Source organism: Schistocerca serialis, chromosome 6 (assembly GCF_023864345.2).
Source record: "Schistocerca serialis cubense isolate TAMUIC-IGC-003099 chromosome 6, iqSchSeri2.2, whole genome shotgun sequence".
Taxonomy (NCBI): Eukaryota; Metazoa; Arthropoda; class Insecta; order Orthoptera; family Acrididae; genus Schistocerca; species Schistocerca serialis.
The window spans coordinates 464,118,141-464,136,878 of record NC_064643.1 but is presented as its reverse complement, the minus strand read 5'-3'; the positions used below and the strand labels follow the sequence as shown (position 1 = coordinate 464,136,878).

General features: G+C 43.4%; 1 protein-coding gene across 1 annotated transcript in view; it reads left to right on the top strand.

Moving 5' to 3' along the window:
* The first annotated feature begins 1,196 nt into the window (after positions 1-1,196).
* The window catches only part of LOC126483652 (integrin alpha-PS4-like), a 174,148-nt gene continuing 156,606 nt past the window's right edge, over positions 1,197-18,738 (top strand). Inside the window, exon 1 of the mRNA XM_050106715.1 lies at positions 1,197-1,382. Coding sequence (XP_049962672.1) covers positions 1,219-1,382 — 164 coding nt within the window. The 5' untranslated portion in view covers positions 1,197-1,218. The remainder of the gene's footprint in view (positions 1,383-18,738) is intronic.

Here is an 18,738-nt window from a genome sequence, read left to right as displayed (position 1 = left end):
TATAGGGTTTCGCAGGGATCGAATGAAGGGTAGAGCCACGGGTCGTAAAACATCTGAAATGTAACGTCCACTGTTCAAAGTGCCGCCAGTACGAACAAGAGGTGACCGAGACGTGTAACCAATGGCACCCCATACCATCACGCCGGGTGATGCGCCAGTGTGGCGATGACGAATACACGCTTCCAATGTGCGTTCACCGCGATGTCGCCAAACACGGATGAGACCATCATGATGCTGTAAAGAGAAAAAAATGACGTTTTGCGATTCGTGCACCCAGGTTCGTCGTTGAGCACACCATCGCAGGCGCTCCTGTCTGTGATGCAGCGTTAAGGGTAACCGCAGCCATGGTTTCCGAGCTGATAGTCCATGCTGCTGGAAAGGTCGTCGCACTGTTCGTGCAGATGGTTGTCTTGCAAACGTCCCCATCTGTTGACTCAAGGATCGAGACGTGGCTGCACGATCCGTTACAGCCATGCCGATAAGATGTCTGTCATCTCGACTGCTAGTGATACGAGGCCATTGAGATCCACAACGGCGTTCGGTATTACCCTTCTGAACCCACCGATTGCATATTCTGCCAACAGTCATTGCAGTAATGTCGCGATACGATAAACCGCAATCACGATAGGCTACAATCCGACCTTTATCAAACTCGGAAACGTGATGGTACGCATTTCTCCTCCTTACACGAGCCATCACAACAACATTTCACCAGGCATCGCCGGTCAACTGCTGTTTGTGTATGAGAAATCGGTTGGAATCTTTCCTCATATCAGTACGTTGTAAGTGTCGCCACCGGTGCCTACCTTGTGTGAATGATCTGAAAAGCTAATCATTTGCATATCGCGTCTGTAGCACGTCATCTTCGTGGTGTAGCAATTTTAATGGCGAGTAGTGTAATAAAGACTGAATAAAGGAATTTAAAAAAAAAAGAACATCAAAAGGTCCGCTAGGTGAGTCACCGTGGTGCAACGGCAACCTGACTTCCGCTGTTCGCCGAGTCGATCGTTTCCGCGGACGCCACAAGTGAAACGTCACGCGCCTGGGCGTGTCACGTTCGCAGGGATTGCCTGCCGCCTGCGTGACTCAAGCAGCTGCGAGGAACCCGGCGCCGGTTCTTTGGCAGCCACCACCACCGCCGCCCCCACCAGCGCCTCTGGACGCCAGCGGTCGCTCGTCAGTCAGTCGGCGATGGCCACGCGCGCTCTACGGACTTGGATGGCGGCGCGGACGCTGCTGCTGCTGGCGGCGGTCTCAGCTGCCGGCGCCTTCAACTTGGCGGACAGCCCCGACGCTGCCACGGTGCTGCAAGACCCCCAGGGCCAGGACGGCAGCTACTTTGGATACAGTGTGGCGCTGCGGAGGGACGACAGGGGGCCTTGGTGAGTGCCGCCAACACCTGTGCCGCTTCTGAAGATGTATGACTCCCAATGTGGCGCTGTCGTACACAGTACTGAGTATTCAGTTTGTTAGTGTGACATTCTTAAGTTGACGGGTGTACTGCCAGACACTGTCGTCTTCTTACATGGGTGGCGTGACTCGTCGGCTTGATCAGGTGCTACCTGAAACTGTAGACCTCTTCTGAATTCGTTCAACCTATTTACCCATAGGGTGCAGTATTTTACGCGTACTTATTGCCTGCTAAATAGGATGATTGTTGCATTCTCTGAACTACCGTTGTTTTCCCGGACACCAATTTTTATTTGCTACTAGCTAGTCTATTGTGGGCCAATTGAATGTCCAGCAGGGCCACCGGCCGCTCAAAGTGGTCTGTCTCTTAATGGTGCTGACCTCGACATCGCAGGAGAGAATTTGGCGAATGAAGAATCGTTGGAAGCACTTGTCTTTCCCCTGCAGTTCATGGAGGTAAGCGGGCTGGAAAATTTTTGGAAAGGTGATAGATGCGCCGTAGCGCTTTATTCTGGATCCGTTGAACTTATTCTATACGCGTCTTGGCTGCGGTTTTCCATGCAGGCAAGCGTAGTTCATGACAGATCGGACTGATATTCTAAAGAGCAGTTGTTCGCATTCTTCGGAGAGTGCAGATCGTTCGTTAATCATTGGGTACAGGGCACCTAGGATGGCAGTTTTATTCTTCCAGACGCCATGTTTCCATGTCAGCTGCCGATCAGTGCCCAGGCATTTTGCCGTCGGAGCCCATGGTACGGGCGCGTCAGTTTTTTCCTTTTTCTTTTTTTTAACTCTCGCTCCATCTTTGAAGAAGATGGCGGTCAGTTGTTTTCTGGCATTGCATTGGCACTCTTTACTTTGTTTATGGAGGACGGGGTTCTTTGTTGGAGAATCTAGGGAAGGACCTCCGAAAGCTCTGACCGGATTTCCTGCCGTTGCCACCTTATTTTGCCCCACGGATGTCATCTTGGCGCTTTCTGCACCTAGTGTAGTTGTCGTAACATCTCTTATGGCAGTAACCAGATCTATAGTGACCCCCTTCATTGCTTATCGGAGCTGTGGGGTTTTCTTCGCATCTGACTCGTCATCGGCCACCGAGCTTCTTCATTCTACACATAGGGTGCAGAATATTGCCGGATGTGTATTGCGGTGTGTGCTGTATCTTTACTGAACATCGTGTTTGCTTTTGTGTCGTCTCAGGGCTGGAAGTTTCCTTTGACATAACGTTATGTTTACGAGGGGCTACCTGTCGAGTCGCACCAAGGACCACGACACGACACTGACATCAGAGGATTATTGGATCTTGTTTTTTTCGTAGCCTTAGCATTCTTGATGCCTTGCCTACTTAATTCGCTAGTTCGGCAATATTTTATCCTTTCTTTTTGGTATCTCTGCTCATATTATGATCCAGTTTTAACGCAAAAGTCTCTTGCTACGTGTTGCCGGCCGAAGTGGCCTTGCGGTTCTAGGCGCTGCAGTCTGGAACCGCGAGACCGCTGCGGTCGCAGATTCGAATCCTGCCTCGGGCATGGATGTGTGTGATGTCCTTAGGTTAGTTAGGTTTAACTAGTTCTAAGTTCTAGGGGACTAATGACCCCAGAAATTGAGTCCCATAGTGCTCAGAGCCATTTGAACCATTTTTTGCTACGTGTTGGTTACCGCACACGAAGCAGTTGCAACCAGCTTGTGGACGGTCGCCATCACATCTGGTTCTCAGTTTGGCGATAAGCCTGATCTCAGACTGCTGTGCCAGTGTGTAAAACTGACGAGCGGTATGTGGGAATTTGTCTCCTAATAACTGGACCCCTGCTTGGTCGTGAACTTCTCTATTGCTCAGCTAACGCCTTGGTAGATAAAGAGAGAGCGTAACGCTCTGTTTAGTACCTTCCGTAGTGAGTTAATGTGTAACTCCACAATTTTCGAATAACGTTGGGCTGAGTTTAGGAAGGAGTAAAGCGTCTCCATTCGTCTCAACGCTTTACCCCAAACTTCGTGGCCTTGTGGTGCTTACGTCAGGTACCTGTCAAGGGTCACGTCTAGGTATTTTCCTGTTCGCGACCATGGGATGGAGCCTCCCACAATGCGGAACGGAATTAAGTTCATAATAAGTTTTTCGGAGTGATAATCAGAGCCTGGCTCTTCACCGTGTTCATCTTGAGCCTCCACTCGGAGTCCTGTTGCAGAAGATGTCGCACGATGTGTGCCTTTATACTGCGCCTGAATAGTGCAATGTCGTCGGCGCATAACGCCAGTTCGACCCTCGGTGTTCTTGGGGTAACAGAGGTGAATAGAGTACGTAGCAGGGGCCGAGTACGAACCCTCTGCGGCACAAAACCTTGATTTGTCGAGCAGCCGAGATGCCTTCGTTGGCTCTGGGATGAAATGTTCTGAGGTACGACTTGAGCAAAGGGCACGTGTGACACCGGTACTCTCAAATCAGGAAGCTTGAATAGGAGACAGTCATGCCACACGCTGTCAAAAGCCTTGACACGTTTCATGGAACTGCCCCAAGATACTCTCAACGGTCCCGCGCTTCTACTGCCTGCTCATCTAGTCTAAGAAGTTGTTGCTTAGTGGAGAGCCCCCTCCGAAAACGGAAATGCTCATCCGGCAAGAGCCGCTGTTCTCTGACATGTCTGCGCATCAGTTTGGTGTACATGCTTCCACAGGAATGATCAAGTATCGAATTTGATCGAAAAAGAAACAATGTTAAATGTGCGTGGTGCTCTGCGAATTTATATTTCGATTGCGTCTGCAACAAATACAATCCGTAATTCTGTTCTAGCACAGCAACCGATGAAAGCGGGCGAGTAAGACATTTCCGTAATCTATTCTGTAACGAACGAAACAAACATTTGAGGAAAGTTCACTGTAGTGATTGATTTATTAATGAAATTACAACGGCTAAAGTGACTGCTTTTGAATAATTTTACATGACGTATACTATTTAATGACATTCTGCATTATGAAACTGAAAAAAAAGTACACGGGCAAAACTTGAACTTGTGCCGGCGTCATAGCCATGAACTTTAACCACTGCGCTACTCTAGCTTGCTCGGGACACAATAAACATTGCGAGTGTAGTAGGTACGTATGAAACTTCATGATCGATTTTGTCACATAAAAAGCTACTATCCAGGTTCTCAGCACTAGTCCTTCTAGAACGTACCGAAGTCTGAAGTTAAAATCTTCTGGATTACTAGACCGCGTCATATTTCCTCTAAAATAGTCGACGTTTCGACCCCTCTGCTGGGATGTTCCTCAGGATCTTCCGGTGTCCACTACTACAGACTTACGTACCGAAGACACACCGAAGACTCATCAAAACACTTGATTAACAGGTCTGATGGTCCCCTTGTTAGGTTCACAATGTTGGTCATAGTACATACCATCTCTTAACTAATAATATTTTACGTACGCCCAAGTCTGACTCCAGAAACAGTATATCTCCGTGAACGTAATTCTGCCATCAAGCCGCATCCCGAAAAATAACGAAAATATTACCACCATGGGATCTCGAGCAGGAAACTATGTTGTAACTTCTTCCTAGGAAACAAACCGATGTTGTGAATAAACTATTAAGACGGGAAACTTCCTTCCGATCTACAGGAAGAGGCACTCACCGCTGTTCGTCTTTCGTTTTCCGTTCCGAGGTCACATTCCGAGTCTGTATCGACCTCGCTGGGAAGTGATTGCAGGCAACCAAACACGCTTCTGGTATGAACCACGCGATGTGGCTCTCCAGTCACCATAGTACACTCGCTTTCAGGAGAACTGATGTTTAAATCTCCTTCCAGTCATCCGACATTAGGTTCCCCACGGCTTCCCAGAATCGTTTAACCTGAATCACGGGGTACTTCCTTTGAATAGAACAAGGCTAATTTCAATCCTCTTCCTTGTCGTATACGAGCAGATGTTTCATCACTAAAGATCTCAATGACGGTGGGATATTAAACACAGATCTTCCTTTCTTGCCATTGGCATATCCTAACATAAAACGGTTTCTTGTAAAAGGAGAACTGCTATGCAAGAACCACTTATTCGCATGTTCGTTACAGAATTCACATCGCTCTTCCACATAATACAAGCAGGAACAGGCAGCGAAACTGTTTTACAGCGTGCGTAAAACCAAATATTGAGATTTTTTTCCAATTCATGCCGGGGTAATAGAGTAACCAGTGATAAATGTTTTGAAGAGACAAATAGTCTTTCAACAACAAATATTTGCCTCTGGATACGGGGTCCCGGGTTCGATTCTCGGCCGGGTTCGGGATTTTCTCTGCCTGGGGATTGGGTGTTTGTGCTGCCCTCGTCATTTCATCATCATCATGATTCGTGACAGTGGCTAGATTGGATTGCGAAAAAATTGGACTGGGGAAAAATTGGGACTTTGAACGGGCGCTGTAACTGCGCAGTTGAGCGCCCCAAAAATAAAATAAAATAAAAATAAACAAATATTGAAGTATTTATCTTGTTCTAATTATTAGTTTAGTTTTACTGGTGTTACATATATACGTTTCAACTTGGTTAATGCTCTCTTTCTGCCTGCACATCCATTCTAACGAAGGGCAGATGAAGAAACAATGGGGAACCGTACATTATTAATATGGCATCACATCAACTTTCTGTAAAACTTGATTTATATTTCGTCACACCATCAATAATCACTGACAAAGAAAATTTGTATCGGAACTGAACACCCGGAAGGAAGGTTGGCACACCATGCTATAGTGCAAGAACAAGTTTTCATTTACACTTAATGAACGTGATGTTAGCGCCAAGATGCATGGAACTACCCCCCTGCATGTCGCATGATGACCAAAGTTGACGTGACTCTATGACTGCTAACGTTCATACACTATATTTACGGGGAAAATTTTAACTGGCCTACGCAGCAGAGATTGGACTGTAGCTGGAGAAGTTACAGTTTCATCACGTCGCATAAGAACCATCCGTCACCTTCCTATAGATTCTAGAACACTGTCGTTGACTGCTTGGCACCGTCTATAATTTATCCGTAGCACTCCTTACTGATGCAACGAAAGTCACAGATACAAAGGCAGTGATCTACTGCTGTATCATTATTCTGAAAGAAACAAGGTATTATTATGGTTTAAAATCCCGAAGAAAACGAGGACAACTCTTGGAGCACAAGCTCGGAGGCCGGCCGCGGTGGCCGTGCGGTTCTGGCGCTGCAGTCCGGAACCGCGGGACTGCTACGGTCGCAGGTTCGAATCCCGCCTCGGGCATGGATGTGTGTGATGTCCTTAGGTTAGTTAGGTTTAAGTAGTTCTAAGTTCTAGGGGACTGATGACCTAAGATGTTAAGTCCCATAGTGCTCAGAGCCATTTGAACCATTTTGAACAAGCTCGGATAGTGAAATGAATTCTGCTGTGGCCTTTTCAAATGAACCACAAAGGGATTTGCCTGAAGCGATTTAGGGAAACCATAGAGTATACACATCTGGATGGCCTGTTGTGGATTTGAACCACCGTCCTTAAAATGCGTGTTTAGAGTCTTAATCACTACACCATCTATAACGATCTGTTTCTGTGAGCAGTATCTCTTCAACTGCCGCGCGGGATTAGCCGAGCGGTCTCAGGCGCTGCAGTCATGGACTGTGCGGCTGGTCCCGGCGGAGGTTCGAGTCCTCCTTCGCGCATGGGTGTGTGTGTTTGTCCTTAGGATAATTTAGTTAAGTAGTGTGTAAGCTTAGGGACTGATGACGTTAGCAGTTAAGTCCCATAAGATTTCACACAATCTCCTCAGCTGTAACTGAAGATGGCACTATCGTGATGTTCGACTTGACTGTAGGCAATGCAATAACCAACAATGATTCACGTGTACCATATTTGCAGATATTGCGGCTACTCGTGGCGTCAGTTAATAAACGCAGTCAGTTGTCAGAAATCTGACAACGCAGCTTTACAGATCATTTTATTCCATTTAATGGAATGTCAGAAAGAACACAGTTTGTAGTAACAGACTGAAAGTCATCGAGTAAAACAGAAGTAATATCCGGCGTTCCCCAAGGAAGTGTTACAGGCCCTCTATTGTTCCTGATCTATATTAACGACATAGGAGACAATCTGAGTAGCCGTCTTCGTTTGTTTGCAGACGATGCGGTCATTTACCGTCTTGTAAAGTCATCAGATAATCAAAACTACTTGCAAAATGATTTAGATAAGATATCTGTATGGTGCGAAAAGTGGCAATTGACTCTGAACAAAGAAAAGTGTGAAGTTTTTCACATGAGTACTAAACGAAATCCGCTAAATTTCGATTACGAGATAAGTCCACAAATCTTAAGCCTGTAATTTCAACTAAATACTTAGGAACTACAATTACAAATAACCTGAATTGGAACGATCACATAGATAATATTGTGGGTAGAGCAAACCAAAGACTGCGATTCATTGGCAGAACACTTAGAAGGTGCAACAGGTCTACTGAAGAGACTGCTTACACCACGATTGTCCGCTCTATTCTGGAGTATTGCTGTGTGGCGTGGGATCCGCATCAGTTTGGACTGACGGATGACATCGAAAAAGTACGAAGAAGGACAGCTCGTTTTGTATTATCGCGAAATAGGGGAGATAGTGTCACACACATGATACGTGAATTGGAGTGGCAATCATTAAAACAAAGGCTTTTTTCGTTGCGACGGGATCTTCTCATGAAATTTCAATCACCAGATTTCTCCACCGATTGCGAAAATATTCTGTTGGCACCCACCTACATAGGGAGAAATGATCATCACGATAAAATAGGAGAAATCAGGTCTCGCACAGAAAAATTTAAGTGCTCGTTTCCTCCGCGTGCCGTTCGAAAGTGGAACGGTAAAGAGACAGCTTGAAGGTGGTTCATTGAACCCTCTGCCAGGCACTTTATTGTGAACAGCAGAGTAATCAAGTAGATGTAGATGTAAAATCATACCCGTGTAGGTTTGAAGTAATACTGAGAACTCAACTGAGAAGCTAAATCACCTTTCCGAGAGCATTTTTGGTGTGGTGGGCTGGTTACTTTTTTTTGTTTTTTCGTCTATCATGTGAAGACACTTTTTAAAGTCTATGAGAATAAGGCAGCTGTAGTGTGAAGAAACTGAATACTTACGTGCTTCGTGGGCTGTTCCGAAACGTGGCTCTGCTCCACAACGATCGCTTATTTCATTGCTGGTAAACAAGGTAGGCTTGAAGGGAAAAAAGGAAAGACAACAAGGCTAGTGTGCGTGAAGGAAAGATCATTGCTGGTATGTAAGGAGCTGACCGAAAGTATACAAATTGTAACCCTCGTCCTGCTATCGCCAGACGCAGTGGTTCCCAACCTGGGAGAAATTATCCCCTGGGAGGATCAAATGAATTTTTCCGAGGGATAAAACCAAAAGTGTTGGATTGTGTCTCAGTCACGAAACTATTTTTAAAAGATCATTATCATTAATATAAATATTGTAAGATTTTAATATCGATTACATAATATGAACAATTACTTTTCTTTCAAATTTTATCGTTAATGCATGACACGATTCGGTGGAGGTTACAGCTAGTGGATCGAATGTATGAACAACATATTCCTATATCCACTCCCTATCCATATACTTTGTGCTTTTGCACTGTGCGTCTGTGACAATAAAAGTGAGACAGCAGTAGCCCATAAATCGCTCGTTGAAATAGATAAACGAACTAACTGCCAGCGCCAAACAACCAGAACTACATAATGCCTACCATACTGCTTTATACATTATTATCAATTGTTGCTATTATTATTAGTGGCAGTGGGCAGAAAAAAGTATAAGCAGCATGAAGTCTTTCAGTTTCTGACAATTCAGATGTAAGGTGTCCAGCAGTCAAGTGATTTACAAATAGCAAGTCTAATGCACGCATTTTTTTAACTTATTTGATTTTAAATGTGGATGCGAAGTACGGGTGAAGTAACAGTTGCTACGGAGATGAGTGGTGCAGAGGTAGCATGTTTTGTAACAAGTGTCTACCTATATTGTGGATAGTTAGGACTCTTTCTGGGAGGCGTTGTAGTTAGTATCATAAGGTACTTGGAACTGCCTCCTCATTCATTCTAACACACAGTACTCGAAAACCACCACATGAAAATGGAAGTAGACTTTTGACTATGGCAGCAACGAAGACAAAAGCGAGAACTGAATGGACTTGGTGCATGACTTCCGATGTGCTCTGACTGGTTTCAGGAGTTAAAATTTGGGGTTATATGGACTAGTCTTGATGTGTGAGGTTTTTTCCCCTTAACCATCCTCATCCAAGCAGTAGTAGGTTTAGCTCTACACCCACTTATAATGTTGATGGCAGAATTTAAGTTTCTTGCAGGACTACGTGGATTCCTACAAGAATTCTCAAGAACGCAGGCGCTCAGTTTTGCAGACCTGGGAGGAGAGTATCTTTATTTGATTCAATTAGCACAAGGTCACAGGCAGACTACTGTAAAAAAGTCTCGTAGTAGACTGAGAAGAAGCTTAAATAGAACTTCCCTCCGAGTTAAATTGAATAATAACGTGATTTTGGAGAAAGCGGCGCAGATGAGACAACAGACTATCGCGACCCAGAAGCAAAGCCCTGGTCAGCCCTTTCGGGTGCGGTTTCCTGTGATTCAGTTACATCCCTCCAGGCAAATTCTGAATCGTTTCATTTAAATCACGAGGCTTGACTTCCCGCCATCATCCGCACCATTTTTGTCTCATTGCGCTGCTCTTGTGTCTAGTGACCTCGCGTTTCACATACATTGCTACAAAAAACTGAAGGAATCATCTGCAGCAGGAGCTTCTTTAACATTCCATCAAAACGTGAATCGGGACTCGACTATGATGAACTACCGAAGTCAGCTCGCCTTTTAATGCTTCGAGGATGACATCCATTTTCCCTTCTTTTACTTTGCATCTACATTTCCCCTGTTCAAAAGATTTCTTGATAGGCAAACGGGACTTATTATTATCATAATCACAGTTTCAGTTTTAATCTCACAGGAAAAGGAAAGAAATGAAGTATTGCCTATACGTAACTTAGTAATAGTCTGTGTATCATGTACGACTTGTAGTTCTCAGTTCGAGGCGCCATTTACTGTAAACGCTTTAGGAGCAGAAGGGGAAGCGGTGCGGCCGTGAGGCTACACGGCAAACGTGTTCAGCGAAAGGTGAAGGCCAGTCGCGAAGTTAAGAGCACTCTAAAATCCTGATACCGAATGCTCGTTTAAAGCATGGGAAGGAACCGACGGAAAGGTTAATCCAGCAACAAAAAGTATTTTCGTTTATATGTAACTTGAAATCACATGAGGATATATGTGTTTATGTGTTAACAATTGTTAATGTTTTGGAAGTATTTTCTGCTCGATGTCCGATTCTCGCAATATCAAAACATAAACGCGCCAAAGAATAAACGCGTCATCAGTTTCCACTGAAGTACTCAACAAGGCTAAAATTGAAGACAATACAGAATCCACAAAGGATAAAATTTTGTGAAAAGAGAGCCGAAGTGAGTTTATAAGAATCATGTTACCGACGATGTGATTTGTATATTTATGTTTAAACTAAAAAGAATACGCGGGATTGCACAATGTAAAAATGTTGACCTTTGTATTGGATTGTTGTATCTCGTTTATTGTTTGACTGTACGATGGCGGGCAATGAAACTTGGGAAGCGTTTCCATATGTAGGTCTTTACCCGTGTTCCAAACAGATCGTAAACAGTAATGCATAAGCGGATTATTTCGAAAGGTACTCACAACACCGACAGAGTCAAACGTAGTTTGGTGCCTTCGATACAGGTAGTGCGCTGTTTTGTAAAGCACAGATTCCCTCTGGTTTTCTGTAGGCCACTGGAGAAACTGTCACACATCAGTCGAGATAACTGAACCAACAAAAAGACTTTAGTGTATGGAGAAACACGCACTTGAAACGCAGGAAGCGCTCGTAAGAATCAAAGCGCATCTGAAGGTTATGCAAAACGAACTATAAACGAATGTACGATGTGTGGTGGTAGTATACTGAAGGAGCTTATGAACGTCTGGCAGCTGTTCGCCAAACGTACTGTTAGAAGCCAACTGCGAGGAAATTAGTGGGCAATCAAGGCTGCGAGCCTAACGGATCACACTATTTGGAGGAGTTGCTAGTTTACAGTGACCTCGACAATGAAGCAGAATATAGATGTTTGACTCATGATTAGCTCGATCCGAACCTTCTGACCCATTTTCACGGGTGTCATTGGGACAAAATTATATACCAAGGCAGGCTCTCTCTTATTTCCTTAGACAAATGTGTGCCTGTGTCAAGTGAATGAGTGTGATAAATTCTGTGTATCATGTATGTGTTGTTACGAATAATTCTTGGAATTCAGAACAGAATATGGTAAAATACAGCATCAGTACGTCACACGCTCTTCTCGAATAACGCGAAAAGAGTCTCCGAGTTTGACATCCCAGTTTTACAGATTTTTTAAAAATTTCATTATTATTTTTATGCTATTTGTTATGATTCTCTTTTTTAAAAATTTTTTAATTTTATTTAAACTCAAAGTAAAGAAGGTGTTCCATACAAGTACCAGAATTCTCAAGCAGTTCCGTCACAGAAAAAGTTTCGGAAACCCAGCTCTGAAGATACTCGTTGGCAGAGGCAGCCAGAAAACGCTTGGAGGAATGAACCGGATAAGATACTTGCAGTATTTATGAACAGGGTCGTGAAGTCTGTCTCCAAGTGAAACAGATCGTGGGTTGCTGACCACAGTGGACATACACTCTAGTTACCAAAGTTCCAAGCATCGGATTTAATAACCTAAGTTTCCCTGATATCGAAAGGATAGGTGACATAGTGTAGGGAGTCAAGTATTCAAATACACAGATAAGATCAAAGTCTCCCGTCCCACTTTGAGGTATCACACGTGTTTATAGTACTTGAGAAAAAACCGAGAATTGTTGTTGGTAGTACTCTTAAAAATAGCTCGGTTTTCCTACGTGCAGTTGCTTTCGCTTTTCTATGGTTCAAATGGCTCTGAGCACTATGGGACTTAACATTTGTGGTCATCAGTCCCCTAGAACTTAGAACTACTTAAACCTAACTAACCTAAGGACATCACACACATCCATGCCCGAGGCAGGATTCGAACCTGCGACCGTAGCAGTCGCGCGGTTCCGGACTGCGCGCCTAGAACCGCTAGACCATCGCGGCCGGCCTTTCGCTTTTCTCTTCCGAGCTTTCACTCGGGACTTAAACAACGGCTTTCATTTTTTTTTATTTAATAGAACGTTACATTGAAGGGTATATTGAAAAAACTGGATCTTTCATACTTAACATCAGAGTGAACATAGCTCCATAGACTACAACTGAGAATTGTTCCAATAACAGTTAAAATGATTATAAAATCATTAGAAAATCAGTAATTTTGAAAAAACTTTTCTATGAAAATATTGAATTTCTTTAGTATTCTATATATATTTCTAGAGTGAGATTTTCAAAAATTCTCTTTAAATGTTTTTCAAGAGGAATTCATTAAAAATAATCGGAGAGTGAACCGCTAGTGTCATAAGGCATGATAAGGGGGAGTGTGGGCATAATTCAAACGTGATGTCACATAACCAACATAGAAATGCTACTGTATATTGTTTATATTAGCCCCGTATCTCATTATAAATTGTATATATATCTGGACTGGAAACACGACCCAGGATTACTTACTGTAGGGAAAGGACATGGAAGCTTACTATATCTGAAATGTTATGCACAAATATTATCACTGACCGACTAAAACCTATATGGACAGCAGGCATGGAAAAATTACGCATTTTCCCGTGGTAAGTTCACTGTTTCAGAATACGTAGTATTTGGCATCGGTTCTCAGTATACAATAACTAATGTTGGACGTCTCAGATAGATGGCTCATCTTTACAGTCTAATATCCAATACAACCGATCATAGCCAAATAAATAAAATTGCACTGCTTAAACGGGCAATGACTAGAGTTTAAAAATGACGACTGCTGTCCGCCGTGATAAGCGCTCTGCGTGAGTATAGCGTCTCTAATAGGTGTTTACAGTCTTTGAGGTTTTACAAAGAAACATAGGCTACTTACAGAAAAATCCAATCTGGAAATGCTATAGTAATTTCAGTAGGACTATCACGAATTTTTCAGCATCCAGAACACTTAATTATTGTTTGTGCCTCCAAAGTTTGTTTGCAACATTCCACGGGCTTTCTTTCAGAATTTCGTACTTCATTACTTAATACATTTTTTCTAAATGATTAGTGTGTCTAAACGGTCTGTGAAAAATATAGCGATCCTACTGTAAGAAATGTCACTCAAAAATAATACACGTATTGAATGGATCAGCCGTTGCCCAGGGGACGCCCGTTGACAACATCTACATCTACGCGATTACTCTGCTATTCACAATAAAGTGCATGACAGAGGGTTCAGTGAACCACCTTCAAGCTGTTTCTCTACCGTTCCACTCTCAAACGGCCCACGGGAGAAATGAGCACTTAAATTTTTCTATGCGAGCCCTGATTTCTTTTATCGTGATGATCATTTCTCCCTGTGTAGGTGGGTGCCAACAGAATGTTTTCGCAATCGGAGGAGAAAACTGGTAACTGAAATTTCATGAGAAGATCCCTTCGCAACGAAAAACGTCTTTGTTTTAATGATTACCACTCCAATTCACGTATCATGTCTGTGGCAATATCTCCCCTATTTCGCGATAATACAAAACGAGCCGCCCTTCCTTGAACTTTTTCGATGTCATCCATCAGTCCCACCTGGTGCGGATCCCACACCGCTCAGCAACAATCCAAAATAGAGCTGACAAGCGTGGTGTAAGCAGTCTCTTTAGTAGACCAGTTGCACCTTTTAAGTGTTCTGCCAATGAATCGCAGTATTTGGTTTGCTCTACCCACAACATTATCTATGTGACTGTTTCAATTTAGGTTATTTGTAATTGTAATTCTTAAGTATTTAGTTGAATTTACAGCCTTAAGATTTGTGTGACTTATCTCGTCATCGAAATTTAGCGGATTTCGTTTAGTACTCATTTGATAAATGTCACACTTTTCTTTATTCAGGGTCAATTGCTGCTTTTCTCATCAGACAGATATTTTACCTAAATCATTTTTCAATTCATTTTGGTCATCTGATGACAAGTAAATATTGCACTGATTACATCATCACCATCCTCCTCCTTCAAGAGTGACGTTCAGGAAAAGTTTCATAAGAGCTACAGGTAACACTGGTCAACAGATGTGTTCCCGGTTTCCTATGTGGAAGATGAGATGTGAACACCACTGGGTGACGTCATCGGAATATCAAGCTGCTGGTTTCACTGAAAAATGGCCCGACGGAACACTCTTCAAAAGGCCCAGAACACGGGTTGCAATTTCAAAAGACATCATCAGCCCTTTGTGACCGTGAAGCGCAACAAACTACAGAGCACTTGTGCCAATGCCGACTATGTTCAGCAAGATATATCACTGATGGACTGATGTCCGCAAAGTTGTGTGGCCCTCGTGATTGCCAAATACTGGGCTAAAGTTGCTTAGTTTATCATCTTTGTCTTTATTTCTTTTAACAATGCTGTAATATATTCTTCAAATTCCAAATTAGCATTACTCTGCAGGTGACCTTGACTGGAGTTTAACAAACTACACCAGTGTGAACGATGTTCTGCAAGACGTAACATTGTCTTCAAATTTTTAAACTAGAAATTACTTTATAAGTGGTGTTACATGTGGATATATGCTTATCTTATATGCTGAAGTTTAATACTTTCTACACGAATAAATAAATAAATAATGTGGATGCTGGGTAATCATCATTATACACCTCACAGAGCATAAAGGAACTCCGTGTCCACTATGATGAACCTGCTTTCCTGTCTAGCCGATTTGCTACCGCCGATCAAACCCTAAACAGAAAGCACGCTCAGCATAGCGGTTATAGACTTCTTATAACCTCTCTGCGATCTGTAATAATGATTACTCGTATCCATAGTATCACTTGGTATCACAGAGTATATTGAAGATGGTGTAATGGAATAACGAAATCGATGGCAATAAAAAACTATGAATTCATCTTGTAAGTAGGCTGTTTAAGTTTTCTTATTGGTAACGCCACGTAGCGGTCTGTATGAAAATCACTGGCTGTGCTGTGTGCAGTCTGTGGCTAGTTTGCATTGTTGTCTGCCATTGTAGTGTTGGGCAGTTGGCTGTTAACAGCGCGTAGCGTTGCGCAGTTGGAGGTGAGCCGCCAGTAGTGGTGGACGTGGGGAGTGAGATGGCGGAGTTTTGGACAGAGACAGTAAATTTGTAAGACTGGATGCCATGAACTGATGTGTGTGTATATATATATATATATATATATATATATATATATATATATATATATATATAATGACTTTTGAACACTATTGAGGTAAATACATTGTTTGTTCTCTATCAAAATCTTTCATTTGCTAACTATGCCTATCAGTAATTAGTGCCTTCAGTAGTTTGAATCTTTTATTTAGCTGGCAGTAGTGGCGCTCGCTGTATTGCAGTAGTTCGAGTAACGAAGATTTTTGTGAGGTAAGTGATTTGTGAAACGTATAGGTTAATTTGGTCAGGACCATTCTCTTGTAGGGATTATTGAAAGTCAGATTGCGTTGCGCTAAAAATATTCTGTGTCAGTTTAGTGTTGATCAGAATAAGTAAAGAGAGTAATGTCTGAGTACGTTCAGTTTTGCTCAGCTCTTTGAAAATCAAACAATGTAAGAGGTTTATCAGCACAGGCATTCATTAATTTTTCTAAGGGGACGTTTCAATCTGAAGGTGTTACCCCTATTACATGAAGATCAACTTCATTATCCATTACGATGTTCACGGCGGACACCATGATCAGTGCACGAATATCTCTACTGTAACAGCCGGCTGCTGTGGCAGAGCGGTTCTAGGCAGTTCAGTCCGGAACCATGCGGCTGCTACGGTCGCAGGTTCGAATCCTGCCTGGGGCATGGATGTGTGTGATATCCTTGGGTTAGTTAGGTTTAAGTAGTTCTAAGTCTAGGGGACTGTTGACCTCAGATGTTAAGTCCCTTAGTGCTTAGAGCCATTTGAATCTCTACTGTAACAACAGAATCTCACAATTTTCGATTCCCTGAACGTCTTCAACGCGAAGAACTTGATGACAGTTCTTAAGATAAATGTAATGAAGGCACATATTTTAGAAAAACCGTGCATGGGAATGGTGAAATCTGTAAAGACCGTAATGAATAAGTAAGTCACTCTAGGGGCCGTGGACACGACAGCGTAGAGGCCAGACTCACCGCACTGCCCCCCCCCCCCCCCCCAGCCCTCCCCCGCCTCACTCTGCTGACAGTGACTGGCAGAAGGTTAGCTCAGTAAGCTGATGCAGCGGCCGTGGCGCCGCTGACTTCTTTGAGTCACTGCCACGGAACCCCGTGACGCATTCCGTGTCAGCACGTAGCAGACGCTACTGGGCTTCGCAGAATGCCAAACAGTTCAGTGGAACAGATGCCTGGGCAGATGACTCAGGAAGTCCGCTAACCGCCGTTATTTTTTAAGTCCCAAAAATCGTAAAGCATGTGCCGCATGAAACAAAAAGATGATATGATCAATAAATGGCCAACGATAAATTGGCAACATCTCTGTCTGGGACCACCACGATTCTTTATCCGTTGTGAAGTTAATTGCCGAAACAATAGGAGGCATGACGTGTCTCGAATACGACTACTACAAATAGTGAATACTCCCAACAGAAACTAAAGCGCCTGGCAAGTTTGACTAGAAGTCGTTACCACCAGACAGCACTCTCCACTGCCTGAATTCTAACCTCACGACTCCTTGTTACGTGTCGTTTGCGATGGGGGAGACTTACTCCGGACGCACCACACATTTCTTCTTCCCTGTCCACCTGTTGCCTGAGATGTTACGGAATAAAAGGCATTTATCTTGATAAAGAATCCCACAATATACCCCACTATAACAGCAAAAATGAGCTGTACATCAGAATCGAAGACAACCAGTAGGTAAGCCGAGAGAAACTCAACGTCTTCATTTGTGTCGACGATAAGGCTGTATTGTCGCTCTAAGTACAAGGGCTAATCGACAAAAATTGAGACTAATTTTTTCAAAAATGTTTATTACTCCATTTCAATGTTTACTTGATCTTTTTCAAAGTACTCCCATCCCACTTGAATGCACTTTTTAACTTTTTATAACATCTCTGCCAGTCCTCGAGCACATGGTACAGGACATTTTTTGTCACGTTCTTGAGAATCGCCTCACTTTTCTTGAGCACTTCTTCAGAGTTCTCAAATGGACTGCCCTGGAGCTTTGCCTTTAGTGATGGGAATAAAAGCAATCATAGGGTTCAAGATCGAGGGTATAACGCGGATTCGGCACACAGGTAATGTGAACTGACCCAGAAACTGCATGAATTGATTTGCGGCGTGAGGCTGCGTATTGTCATGATGAAGTCGCCACCTAGTTCGAGACAGATCTGGTCGCTTCCTGGTAATGTGCTTCCTCAGTATAGCAATACTGACGTGTAGTGTGCTGCTGTAACAGTAGTGTGAGGGGGAGCTGCATGCTGGTAAATCATTCCGCGACAGTCAGAAAATGTGATCACCATCTCTCTGCCAGCAGATGGAACAACTTTCGCCTTTTTCGGTGTTGGAGATCCTTGCGATTTCCAAACTTTAATGGCTCGTTTTCCTTCAGGATCGTAATAATGCAGACATGTCACACAACCGATGATAATCGGTTCCAGAAAAGCATCCCCTCCAACAGCTAAAAAACCCAGAACCTCACGCTTGTCTCCATTCTCGCAGCCTTTTGATCAGAAACCAACAGAAGTGGCACCCAGCGGGCACAAACACGGATCATATGGAGATAATAATGCGTAATCGTAAAGACACTGAATATCTCAAATATTCGCTTAAGCTACGCAATGTTATACGCCGATCCTCACGGACGGTCACACCAGCTGTTTTGATGCTGACTTCAGTCACAGCGAAAGCCGAAACACCAGGCTCATCTTGCTTAACACATACAAATTGGCTTTCTTTGACGTCCTTGAACCACCTAAACACTGTTGCACGAGGTAGTGCGTCTTCACCGTAAGGTTGCAGCACCTTTTCTTAATTTTCAGTGGCTGTATGGTTCGAATGAACACAGAATTTTACTGTGCCATACAGTACTGTTCCTCTCGCGTCAAGTCCATTTTTTGATACGCGAAATGGAAAATAGCGTCTACAAAATTGAGCATTACCAACCAGAGACATCAGTGGTATCAACCTATCAACACGAGAGTGCTACCACCTATAGAC